The 13,193-nt window shown below is 35.9% G+C and overlaps 1 protein-coding gene across 1 annotated transcript; it reads left to right on the top strand.

Moving 5' to 3' along the window:
• Positions 1–406: 406 nt before the first annotated feature.
• LOC140445204 (uncharacterized) lies at positions 407–12,460 on the top strand. Its single transcript, XM_072537094.1, has 2 exons — positions 407–908; positions 11,596–12,460. The coding sequence occupies exons 1-2, from the start codon at positions 488–490 to the stop codon at positions 12,408–12,410; spliced, it is 1,236 nt and encodes a 411-aa protein (XP_072393195.1). The 5' UTR covers positions 407–487; the 3' UTR covers positions 12,411–12,460.
• Positions 12,461–13,193: the final 733 nt, after the last annotated feature.

Here is a 13,193-nt window from a genome sequence, read left to right as displayed (position 1 = left end):
TGCAACTAAATGACAGTTAAATGTTTAATGAACGTCCCTAATTAATTAAACAAAACAAAATCATTTCTGGTTTAACAGTATGTGCATATCTTCCTTAGATGGTTCACAATGCCCCATCCTCCCCTAATACGAAAAAAAAAAAACATGAATGACTGAATTCTCCAGCGAAATGTCTGTTTAATTATGTACCACACATGGTATATTACCTATTTAAAATTAAAAGTTTGTGCTTTATTAACAATTACTAATAATTTTAATGAAAAATGTAAAATATAATAATAGTACATAGTGCTTATATACACTATGTGCGTCGTCACGATGATTGTGAGTTTATAAATATTTATAAAAATCTAACACATTCACGGTCGATTTTGAGATATGATTTTCCTACGTAGATAGTATCGTGCGAGTATAAATAAACATCTAATGTGCAATCTACTATCTAATAAAGTGTATTTGCTGTTCTGTTATTATAATTCGTGTCAAAATGGAAGGTGAACGAATAACAGACCTCAATAATTTATTGAAACCAGCACTTGGAGAAAATGTTGAAATAGTGGACACGACAATAACAAATCTCACCCTTCCTGGTGATAATTACTTCAGCGACATGCTTAAACTGCAAGTTACAACAAGAAATAAGGATACCAATGCTACAAACACCGAGCATTTTGTAGCAAAGTGTTGTATCGCCGAGGAAGTATTGGCTGCAAAAAGCGCTAGCATGTTTAAACCGGAAATCGCCTTTTATAAGGAAATTGTACCGACAATGCAGAAGTTTTTGAGAGAACATGGTCTGAAGGAAGTCGAGATTTTTCCGAAAATGATTGCTGCCAGATACAATCTTGATGGTAAAGAAGAACCTGACGGGGATGCAGTTTTGGTTTTGGAAAATCTTCAAGTGGCAGGTAAGATTTATTACTTTTATAATAATAGAAGATCATTATTGTAAATGTGAGGATTTTATCATGTTTATTTTCGTCCAAACTTTATCACTTATTTTAGATCATAATTTGTTAACCAGTTTTGGTTTAGTTTTATTTTTATTTCAGGATCTTTCTCCAAACATAGAAATGCTTTTTGTGCATCTAGTGCTTTTTCTGTAATCTGTTTCATAATGAATACCTATTGCATCTGTACACGACCTTCCCGGACGGAAACCTTGTTGCTCATCTGTAAATTTATGAGCTGATTTATTCGTTCTTGCAAACATTTAGTTGTAAGTTTCAGGATAGAATCTAGCAAATTGATATCTTCTTCTTTAGATGCAAATCCACTAATGGATGTTAGCGATCACATTTTCCATTAATTCTCTATTTCTTGCAATATGTATCAGAGATTGTATGTCGTTAATCCCTGTCCATTGCCTTATGTTTCGGAGCCAGGACATTTTCTTGCGTCCCATTCCTCTCTTGCCTTCAATTTTACCCTCGATTATAAGTTGGAGGAACTGGTATTTTTCATTTCGCATGATGTGACCTAGATACGCCGTTTTCCTTTTCTTGATGGTTTCGAAAAGTTGGCGTTCTTGGTTTATTCTTTTAAGGACATCTATATTTGTGATTTTCGCTGTCCATGGTATTTTTAGGATACGGCGATAGAGCCACATTTCTAAAGCTTCTAATCTGTTTATATCCCTCGTTTTGAGTGTCCAGCCCTCTACGCCATATAGCAGCACTGACCACACGTAGCACTTAGTAAACCTTAGTCTCAGTTGAAGATCGAACTCTGAACAAGTCAGTACCTTCTTGAATTTTACGAAAGCTTGTCGAGCTTGCTCAATGCGACATTTTACTTCCCTGTCCGATGCCCAGTCTTCAAAAAGCCACGATCCCAGGTATTTAAATTTACTCACTCTTTCAATGGACTTAGTATTCAGTGTTATGGTGGAGTTTTCAAGTGCATCCAAGTTTCTGGAGATGATCATAAATTTGGTTTTTTTGGTATTAATCTCTAATCCCATTCGCTTACTGTATTCTCCGATTATAGTGACAAGTTGTTGAAGATCGACTATGTTGTCACAAATTAAGACACCATCATCAGCATATCGTATGTTGTTGATCAGTACTCCATTCACTTTGATTCCCATCTTTGCATCCTCCAGAGACTCTTGAAATATGGCTTCCGAATAAATGTTAAATAAAAGAGGGGAAAGCACACATCCCTGTCGAACGCCCCTTCTTATATGTATGGGTTTGGATATAGAATTGTCTATTTTTAACTGTGCCGTTTGATGCCAGTACAGGTTTTCAATGCATCTTATGTCTTTTTGGTCTATATCAACTTTCTTGAGGATCTGCATTAACTTGTGGTGTTGGACACGATCAAACGCTTTTTGGTAATCTAAAAAGCATAGGAACACATCCTTCTTCTGATCGTAACAATTTTGGACCAGCACCTGTGTTGCTACTATTGCTAGCAAATTGATACCTCTGTAGTTTTCTGATTTTTTTTTTTTTTTTTAAATTGCAAATTGATACCTCTGTAGTTTTCTGATTTTTTCTTATCGCTTTTTTGAATAATAAGATTAAGTCGTTTGTCCTCCACTCTCCTGGCATTTTATTGTGTCTTCTAATTTTGTTAATTAATAATGTTGGAAGTTAATCCATCATAGCCGCTCCACCATATTTTAACAATCCATTTGATAACCCATCTTTACTTGACCTACAGGATTTCTGTTCTTTAGCTTTTTGTACTTCACGCTTGCTTATGTGAACGTCTTCGGTTATGGTAATTTCTGGGGTTTGTTGTTCCAACGTCATTTGTTCTTCCTCTGTATATAATTTTGTTAGATAGTAAATCATTGCATCATTGCTGAAGGTCGTCAATTTCAATATTCCTTACAATTTTTTTGTTACTAAATATTTATTAAGTACAGTTATTATTAACAACAGTTTTGCTTAATCTTGTAGAAATAAATATTCAAATAACTGCAACGTTGGAAAACGATTAGAATACCTTTTAAATGAGGTGCCCCGTGACCTCGGTTTGCATTTAAAAAAATTGTCGATTACGTCAAAACTAGTGACGTAATGTCCAAAAATATATAGCAATTGATGGTTATTTAAAAATTAAACTTGACCTACTTTAAGATTTTTAAAAATTAATCTGTTTCTGAAATAATGAATTTATTCGATACTTCTGCATGATACTGTACAAGTTTATGTATAAATAGAGTAGTTATACATTTTATAAACTAAAAATTTTTAAGACTGTTATGGCAAGCCTTAAAAGATGTGCTGTGGATAACGTCTACAACTTTAAAAACATTGGAGACCGCGTGAAAGGGCCATTAGAACTCATGGCGCTCATTAAGTATATCCTACACGTATACTATTTTTAATTTTAACAGGTAAAATTATATTCTAATTTTGACAATGTTAATTATTTATCATTCATGAAATTCCTCGTATTATTGAGGTATTCATTTGACGGTGTTTCATCGAAGCGATTCTGTGTAACGTTTGCTTTTTGCCTACAGTTGCGTAAATATCTGAAGAACAGTTGCTTGTAACGCCACTTCTTCTTGTTAAGATACCTCCTCCATGAAGGTTGGCAGCAAATTTTTTATTTACAGCAAATTACTTTCTATCTTGAACTGTTCCTAACAATGAATGGGTGACCATGCCTGCCCAATCTCTTACATTCTTTAGCCACGAACATTTTCTTCTTCCTGGACCTGCTTTTCCTTCTGGTATGAGCTGTAGCCTCAATGGGATCTTACGTTGCCATGCTATCTATTCATGTTGTAACTTAAAAATCATAGTTTATAAAGTTAATATAACTCAAAGTTAATTTAACAACATTTAAAGGGTTTTTACCCATCTATTTAGTAGCTTCAAATATGTACATCCAGATAACACTGATGATGGAATATTAATTCCGAAAATGTTCTGTGATGTAGACCTATAGGGTTTTTAAATATATACCTTTTATAAAGGTATTTTAAATAAATTTTTTTGATGCATGGTATACAGCCAGCTACAAAAATTTAGTTTCCTTGTGGTCATTAATAATAACTTAAACATAAACTTATGTCTAAAGACTGAAAGTGATCTAGACACTTCTGTAAATCATCTCACTACATATATACAGAAAGCGTGCTGCATAAAATTGGAGAAAAGAGAATAACATGGCAAAACAATCGAACACCGACCAATAAATCTGTATTTAACAAAGCAGCAAAAGACCTGAAAACAATGCTAAGTGATCTAAAAAATACATCATCTTCAAAATACCTGAGAGAGTTATCACCATTAGAAGCCACATATTATACTCTTTGGAAGGCTACCAGAAATTGTTACGACTACAACAACATATATCACCTATCAAAAGGAGTAACTGACCTGTGAGTTACAACCAGAAGAAAAAAACAATATTCACAAATATTTGGACTGATAATACCAGATGTATCTTCCTATTAAACCTTTTAGAAAAACCGAAACAGTTGATGCAACCTTCTGCTTTTAGTGCCGTCTTCACTAATGAAGATTGGCTATACCCATTGAAAATTCGTCTCCATATTCTGCTTTCTTAAGAGCGTCTGTGTGTTTAACCCGGTCCAGTCGCAAATGTTTTTCAGCCAGGATATTTGTCGTCTACCAGGACCCCTTTTTCCTTCGATTTTACCCTTCATAATCAGCTGCAACAACTCGTACTTATCATTTTTAAGTATGTGCCCCAAATATGCTGTCTTTGGCCTTTTAATGGTGGTCAAAAGTTCTCTGTCTCTTCCCATTCTGTGCAACACCATTTCGTTCGTAATATGATCGGTCCATGGTATCTTCAAAATTCTCCTAAAAAGCCACATCTCAAAAGCTTCCAGTTTTCTCATTAAGTCAACATTAACAGCGCAGGCTTCAACACCATAAAGAAGAATAGACTAGATTAAACATTTTACCATCCGATATCGGATTTTCAGATTGGGTCTTTGGTTACTCAGAAATTTCCTCATCTTCAAAAAGGCTGCTCTTGATTGCTCTATTCTTGAGCGAATTTCTGATTTCGGATTCAGATCTTCCGTAATCCAGACTCCTAAGTATTTCATTTTGTCCACTGGCTCAATATCTTCATTTTTTATCTGGATCCTTGTAATGACTTTGCCCCTCTTACTGATAACCATGGTTTTTGTTTTCTTTATGTTTATTGTTACACCAAACTGTTCCCCAGTATCACAAATTGTGTTTAGTTGATGCAATACTTAATACTAATAACAAGAAAGCTCCTAGTTATAAGCTGATTACTGGATTTGTCTTGTAATAATTACCACAAAATGTGATCCTCTGATTAACACAAATCTACACCATGGTATTAATATTAGGATATTTTCCTTTACAATGAAAAGTGGCTTAAGTTATTTTAATCCATAAAATAGGCAAACCTTTAGAATACATAACGTTATATAGACCCAGTAGTTTATTACCAATTCTTGCTAAAATTCTACAGAAACTAATAATAAAGAAATTGAGTTCTTTTCTAGAAGAAAACTGCTTAAAACTGCTTGTTTTCGACAAAAACACGCTGCAGTTGACCAAGGGCACAGAGTTGTTAATATCAGAAACCAGGATTTGGAGAAAAAGTGCTTAATATTGTTCTGCAGCCTTCTTGGACATCACAGAAGCTTTTGACAAAGTGTGGCTTGTGATAAAAGTGTGTGATATATAAAATTAAACAACTACCTCATATACTACTAAGATATTCAAATCATACATAACAGACAGATATTTCCAGAAAAAATATGGTAAGGTAGTAACAGCATTGAGAACTATAAACTCCGGCGCACAATGTGCTTGGTTCACTCTTATACCTATTGTACACGGCTGACCTACTCACTTCTGATCAGTATTCCTTGGCAACATTTGCTGATGACACCGTCATCATCTTGTCCCCCACAAATTCGATCGAAGCATTTAGAAGGTTACAAGTCCACTTAAACACCATTCAGATGTGGTTAATAATATGGCGAATCAGGGTTAATGAAAGTAAATTAAACCATGTAACTTTTACAACTAAACGTCTGACATACCCACCTCTACAACTAAACAATCAAGATATACAGCAATCTGATAGTACAAAATCGGCATTTATCTTGATAGACGACTTACTTTGAAAAACCACGTCTTCAATAAACATTTACAACTCGGATTAAAATTAAGACAACTTTACTGGCTACTTGGAAGAAGATCTGAACTATCAGCAGAAAATAAGTAAAAGTATAAAGTAAATCTAAAACCCATCTGTACCTATGGCATTCAACTGTGGAAATATGCAAGCGAATTGGAACTCACACTTAGATGGTAGAGCTAAAAGAGCATATATTGCCTATGAGCAGTGTCGACGAACGGTCGGACGCACCTGGGGCCTCACGCCCAGGGTGATCGCCTGGGTCTACACCGCTGTCATTAGGCCAATGCTAACTTACGGAGCTATTGCTTGGGTACCAAAAGTGCTACAGGCAACAGCGATTAACAAACTAAACCATATTCAGCGGATGGCTTGCATAAATATAACAGGTGCCATAAAAACAACACCAACTGCTGCAATGGAGTTGATCATTGGCATCACGCCTCTAGATATATATGTCAAAGAGGTGGCGCTAGTGACAATGATGCGACTGCGCTCAGCTGGTGCAAACCTTGATGTAGGAATGGGACAATTGAGAACTCGTTTCTGGCGAGAAGAGTTGGATGCGTTACCACTTATACAGACAGGCTGCGACTCAATTGAACCAAAGTTTGTCTTTAACAAACCCTACAAAATTGAAACAAGACAGTATGTGGAGACAAACGTGGCAAATGCCTATTGCATATACACCGATGGCTCCAAAATGAAAGAAGACTCAGGATGCGGGATATACTCCAGATCACTGAACCTAAGAATAAAGTGGGGTATGGGCAAAAATGCCAGCGTAGTTCAGACAGAACTGACTGGTATCTCCATAGCCGCAAAAGAGATAACCCAAAAAGGGATAGCAGGTAAAACTATAATCATTTGCACAGATAGCAGACAAGCGCTACTAACCTTGAATAGACCACGTGTCACACCAGGTTTAGTAATGGAGTGTCACAAGTCACTAACCCAAGCTTCGGATGGTAATACCACCATCCTGAGGTGGGTTAAAGGACACAATAGGAATAAAGGCAACCGCATTGCTGACCAATTAGCTAGGAAGGCGGCAGGCCTAAGACTCTTATTACCTGGGGATCTTTTTGGTTAGTCAACTACAACAATCGCGGAAATTGTCAAATGTCACTCCCATTCGCAAACCGTAAAAAGATGGGAAGAAGGGAAAGGATGTAAACTTGCCAGGGTAACACTAAGTAACATTGAAGAGTCAACATCTAAGAAGTACTTGGGAATGACCAGGAAAAACCTACGTTTGGCAGTTGGTTTTTTAACTGGTCATTGTCAACTAAGCAAACACCTCCATACACTGGGGCTAGCAGACACACCTCTATGTAGGAAGTGTGAACGAGAAGACGAAACTGTAGAGCATGTCCTATGTGAATGCCCAGAATTATCGTTAATATGAGAGTACGCGTTCGGCGAGTTCTGGCCCACACCTGCCCACATAAGAGAGATGTCTCCTGGTGACTTGTCCACCTTCCTAGAATTGGCAGGATGGACAATGAGCTAAGGGTGACAGCTCCCTGGGAGGATGCACAATGGGTCAATTGTGGCCTAAGTGCTGTGAAACTTAACTTGCCCTCCCTACTCTACAGATACAGATACAGATGCAAGCGAATCCAATATTGAAATCCTGTAGAGGTTGCAATGAAAGGTCCTTAGGAAGATTGGTAATGCATCTTACTACGTTCCCAATAAAGTGATACATCGTGATCCCTCATTGAGTATTGTGCGTGAAGAAATAAAAAAAGTGTAATGGTAGCCATGTAAAGCGATTAGAAGTCTACCCAAATTTTAGGGCGGTAAACCTACTGGACAACGACAGGGAATTGAGAAGACTTTAGAGACACAAACCCTTGGATTTACCAGATAGATTTCATAAATAAATTATTTAGAATATAAGAAATTTTTTAAATATTAATTTTAGTTAAATTTAATTAGGAAAGTACCAGCACTTGCAGGTCATCTTGCTGATGCTGATTTCTCAGTTTGCATTATCAAATTTGATTATTGTCCAAACAGGACAGATAACAAATCTTTACTTGGAAAATAAATAAAAACAATTATATGTAGTAGAAGCCTGGACTCTTTCTGAAGCTTCTTTTAAAAAAGCTCGAGGTCTTCGAGACGTGGTGTTACCGACGCATCTTAAGAATTTCATGGGTGGATCGTGTGACTAATGTCGAGGTCCTACGTAGAATGAGGAAGGAATGCGAGATTATTAACACAATCAAAGAGCGCAAATTAAAATATCTTGGCCATACTATGAGAAAACAGTGTGCGGAAATACAGCAATCGCATCATAAACACGATTCATTTAATATGCACAAAAAAGTTAAAGAAGCAGCAGGCTTATACAAACCTAGAAGAGTTGGGTGTTTGGCAGATAACCAAGGTAAACCACTGTTAACTGTGGAAGAAAAACTAGACACTTGGAAGAACTATGTGAAAGTAACTTTTACAGATGAAAGGCAGAATACCATTGAAGACACTGAGTGCCAAACAGGACCCCCGATTACCATTGAAGAAGTCACGTCAGCTATTAAAAGAACTAAAGATGGTAAAGCGGTAGGGCCTGATGAGTTTTGTGCAGAATTCCTAAAACTTATGGATGAACAGGGAATAAAATGGATAACAACTGTATTCAACAACATATACGTAACTGGAAAAATACCCCAAAGCTAGTTAAAGTCGACCTCCGTGAAGATACCAAAAAAAGTTAATGCCAAGACATGCGAAGACTACAGAACAATTGGTCTAATGAGCCACTTACTTAAAACGTTCTTGAACGTGATACACGGCAGAATATATAAAAAATGCGAAGAACGAGTATCATGGACGCAGTTTAGATTCCGCGATTCCTTAGGCACCCGAGAGGCTCTATTCGCTGTCCAAGTGCTTATGCAAAGATGCAAGGATGTTAACTGTGATGTGTATATTTGTTTTATCGACTACAAAAAGGCATTTGATAGAGTAATGCATGATAAACTTATAAACACCTTGAAAGAAGTGGGGTTAGATGATAGGGACTTAAGAATCATCTATAATTTATATTACAACCAAACAACCAATATTAAACTGGATGACCAATTGACAGAAACAGTCTCCATAGATAGAGGAGTGAGGCAAGCATGCATTCTGTCCCCGGTGTTATTTAATATATACTCTGAATATATCTTCGAGCAAGCGCTAGGCGAACTACAAGAAGGCGTATTAGTCAACGGAATACGTCTAAACAACATTAGATATGCCGACGACGCAGTAGTTTTTGCAGATAGTCTGGACGGTTTGCAAAGAATAATGTCGCGTATATCAGATATAAGTAGAGAACACGGACTTGATTTTAATACGAAGAAAACGAAGTACGTAGTAGTCAGTAAGCGCGAAATATTAAATACACAGCTTTTGGTTAACCAACATCCAATTGACAGAGTGGACAGCTACACATACCTTGGTACCAACATTAACAGCCAATGGGATCACTCCAGTGAAATAAAACAACGCATAGGAAAAGCGAGATCGGCGTTCATAATGATGAAGTCTCTTTTCAGAAGTCACGATTTACCACTTGCTACCAAAATCTCTCTCATTAGATGCTATGCATTTTCTACGTTATTATACGGAGTATAGGCCTGGACACTTTCCGAAGCTTGTTTAAGAAAACTCGAGGCATTCGAGATGTGGTGTTACCGACGTATTTTAAGAATTTTATGGGTGGATCGTGTGACTAATGTTGAGGTCCTACGTAGAATAGGCAAGGAATGCGAGATTATTAACACCATCAAAGAGAGCAAACTAGAATATCTTGGCCATGTTATGAGGAATGAACAGAGATACGGCTTGTTGCAACTCATTCTTCAGGGCAAGGTATTTGGAAAGAGAGGACCAGGGAGAAGAAGAATATCTTGGCTTCAAAACCTGAGAAAGTGGTTTAATACATCGACAACCGGACTATTCAGAATAGCAGCAAGCAAAGTTAGGATAGTCATGTTGATCGCCAACATCCGGAACGGATAGGCATCGTAAGAAGAATAAGAAGAAACTATGAGAACTGAATGGAGATATGGCTTGTTGCAATGCATTCTTCCGGTTAAGGTATTTGGAAAGAAGAATATCTTGGCTTAAAAACCTGAGAACGTGACTTAATACATCTACAACCGGACTGGCTAAAAGTAAAGTTAAGATAGCCATGCTGTTTGCCAACATCCCGGATGGATAGGTACCATAAGAAGAAGAAGAAGACTAGGACTATTATCACTTCTGGAATCTGCGGGTTAAGTCAGATGGAATATGCTTTTTAGTCTACACGCGTTATACGTTTCCATAAACACTTTCCCATTCTAACACTACATATATTTGTCACTGAATTTTGTAATTATTACGTCTTTAGCAGTCGATAAAGGAATGTCTCTTTGGATAAGGAATATCTTTATGTAGAGTCTCTCAAAAACTTTTGAGATTACCGGCAATATGATAATAGGTCTATACGATACAACTTCAGAGAGTTTTCTCCTGGTTTCGGGCTCATGATAATTAGCAACTCTCCAGATGTATGCAAAATAAGGAAGATATGTCATTAAGGCAATGCCTTTTGTTTAAATTTCTTTTCCTATAACTAAATCAAAACCAGGTTTTTGGATTTATTTCTGATGAAAAGGGTTTAAAGAATATTTGAGAGTGATTTGCAAATACTTCCAGTTTTTGTTTATACTGTCTTGACCAGGACTTGTTTCCTTCTTTGATAGGGGGATTTATTATTTGTGGTCGCTTTAATTATTTGGTGACTATATTCAATAATAAGGTAGAGTTTATTAAGAATTTTTTCATTCCTTTAGGGATTTGTCTAGCTGCCATGTTCCGTATCTATATAATACGATACTTCTAAAGATTAAAATAAAAAGGAGGTGTTTTCTTTTTCGAAATATATTTTTGGACCCCAGTATTCAATTTAGATATCCTATTACGTTTTCCCATCTTACTTTCCTTTCTTTTATTTCCTCTTCCGTTCGGCCACTATGGTTAATTGTTGTTTGTTGATTAGAGTATTCTAATCTGAGATCAGATTTCCTGTTGGATTCCCAATGCACAGGTATAATACTTTTGACCAATTCACGTACATATCCCATTCTTTAGATTACTTTTTAGCCATAAATTCTAGGTCATGTATGTCCTGGGCTATAACACCTTCATCATCAGCGAAATGAAGGGTGTACAAAGTATTCTCCTTATTCAGTTGTACACCCATTCCAAAGCAAGATCTTCTCCACCTTCTCAAGCCTTCGTTTAAATATATTTTAAATAGAACCGGAGAAAGACAATCTTTTAGTTACAAGAAAATCTTCCGATAGGGTATTTAAAAGACTAGTTTAATTTTTTAACAACGATAAAAAAAAATTTAAAAAGTTATTCCTTTTTAATACTATCAAATGATGTCTTTCGCACTTTAAATAAATATTTTTAAATTTTCAGGATATAGCAATCAAGATAGGCACAAGGGCTTCGACTTAGAGGGCGCCAAACTACTTGTCACTGACTTAGCTGTCTTCCACGCTGTTCCTCTGGCAATCAAATTGAAACAGCCAAATGTGTTTCAAAAGGTATTTGTAGACAACTGTCCCAAAAATAAACCCAAAGAAAATGGTCCTGATGATCGTGGTATACCAATGATAAACAGAGCCACCTTGAAACAAATATTAAGAGAAGATAATATCTGCAAAAAGCACGTAGATCAGTTGGATGATTTGATCGATGCTGATGAAGAGAATTTTAGAAAAGGAAATTTATTTAATAAGCCTGATGTAAAACAAACAGTATTTTCTGGACTTGTACATAAGGATTTGTGGGTAAATAATACTATGCAGATGAAGGACGAAGATGGAAAGTTAGTAAAAAATAATTTTGTGGACTTTCAGATGTACGGTATACAAGATGTTACCACCGATTTAATTTTCTTTCTTCTTAGTAGCGTAGATATAGTGACATTGGAAGAACATTTTGATTATCTTTTGATGGTGTACCATGAACATTTGGTTAAAACTTTGGAATCTCTAAAATGTGACGTATCTTCGTTCAAATATGTCGATTTTATAAATAATCTAAAGGAAAACACTATTGGAGAATTTTTCCATATACTTTTAATGAATAATCTTGTAATATACATTAAAAAAGGAGAAAAAACTGACTTTGATATTATCAAAAATTTAACAGTTGATAGTATGCATCCTATTGCTAAGAAGAAATTTGTGTTTTTATTTAAAATGTTAGTTCAAAAAGAATGGATTTAACAATGTAGCTTTTTTTGTTTTATTTATTAAATATTTATATTCTGTACCAGCATTGTATTTTTATTACAAGCGTACCGTCAAGCGGAAGAGATCGAGCTACTAACATTATTTTACTGCAGGGTTGTCATATGTTTAAAAATTTCTTTGAAGCGGAACAGGTACATTTTGGAATTAAAAAAAAAGTTCAGTAAAACAGAATTTACATCTAGATATTACGAACAATTGCGAAATAATAGAAAGAAGGTAATAATAATAATATCGGATCGCATTTTTGCCTGGAAGATTCTTTTGGGCAAGTTCCGTCGTCAATTGTTTTTTTAACCTTGTTTTAAGTGGTTAGTTTTTATGCACATTAGCCCAGGGGGACCAACAGCCTTACGTGCCCTCCGAAGCACGGTGAACGGCGCACATCATTTTTAGAAATAAAATTGTCGTTTTTGGTGCAGAGATTCGAACTTATGTGCTCTGGCTTAGAAGACCAGTATCTTGCCGCTGAGCTACGACCATCCACAAGAAGAAGGTAAGAAAATAGAAAAGAATTTATTAAAGTTTCATACAAATCTTCGACAAAAATTAGACATATAAATATCAGGATGGAGAAGCTTCGGCAATTATTGGAAGATGACGAAAGTGATGCAAATAATCAACGAGATTTAAAAAAAGAGGTGCAAAAAATATACGCATTAATATTGAAACCAACTCTAGAGAATGAACAGGAGGCGTTGCTAGAAGAGGAAATTGATTTTATATATTAAAAAAGAGGAACTGGTTGATCATAAGAGA

This window comes from Diabrotica undecimpunctata, chromosome 7 (genome assembly GCF_040954645.1).
Source record: "Diabrotica undecimpunctata isolate CICGRU chromosome 7, icDiaUnde3, whole genome shotgun sequence".
NCBI classification, from domain to species: Eukaryota; Metazoa; Arthropoda; class Insecta; order Coleoptera; family Chrysomelidae; genus Diabrotica; species Diabrotica undecimpunctata.
Note: the sequence above shows the minus strand (reverse complement) of the source record. Positions and strands in the feature narration are given on the sequence as shown.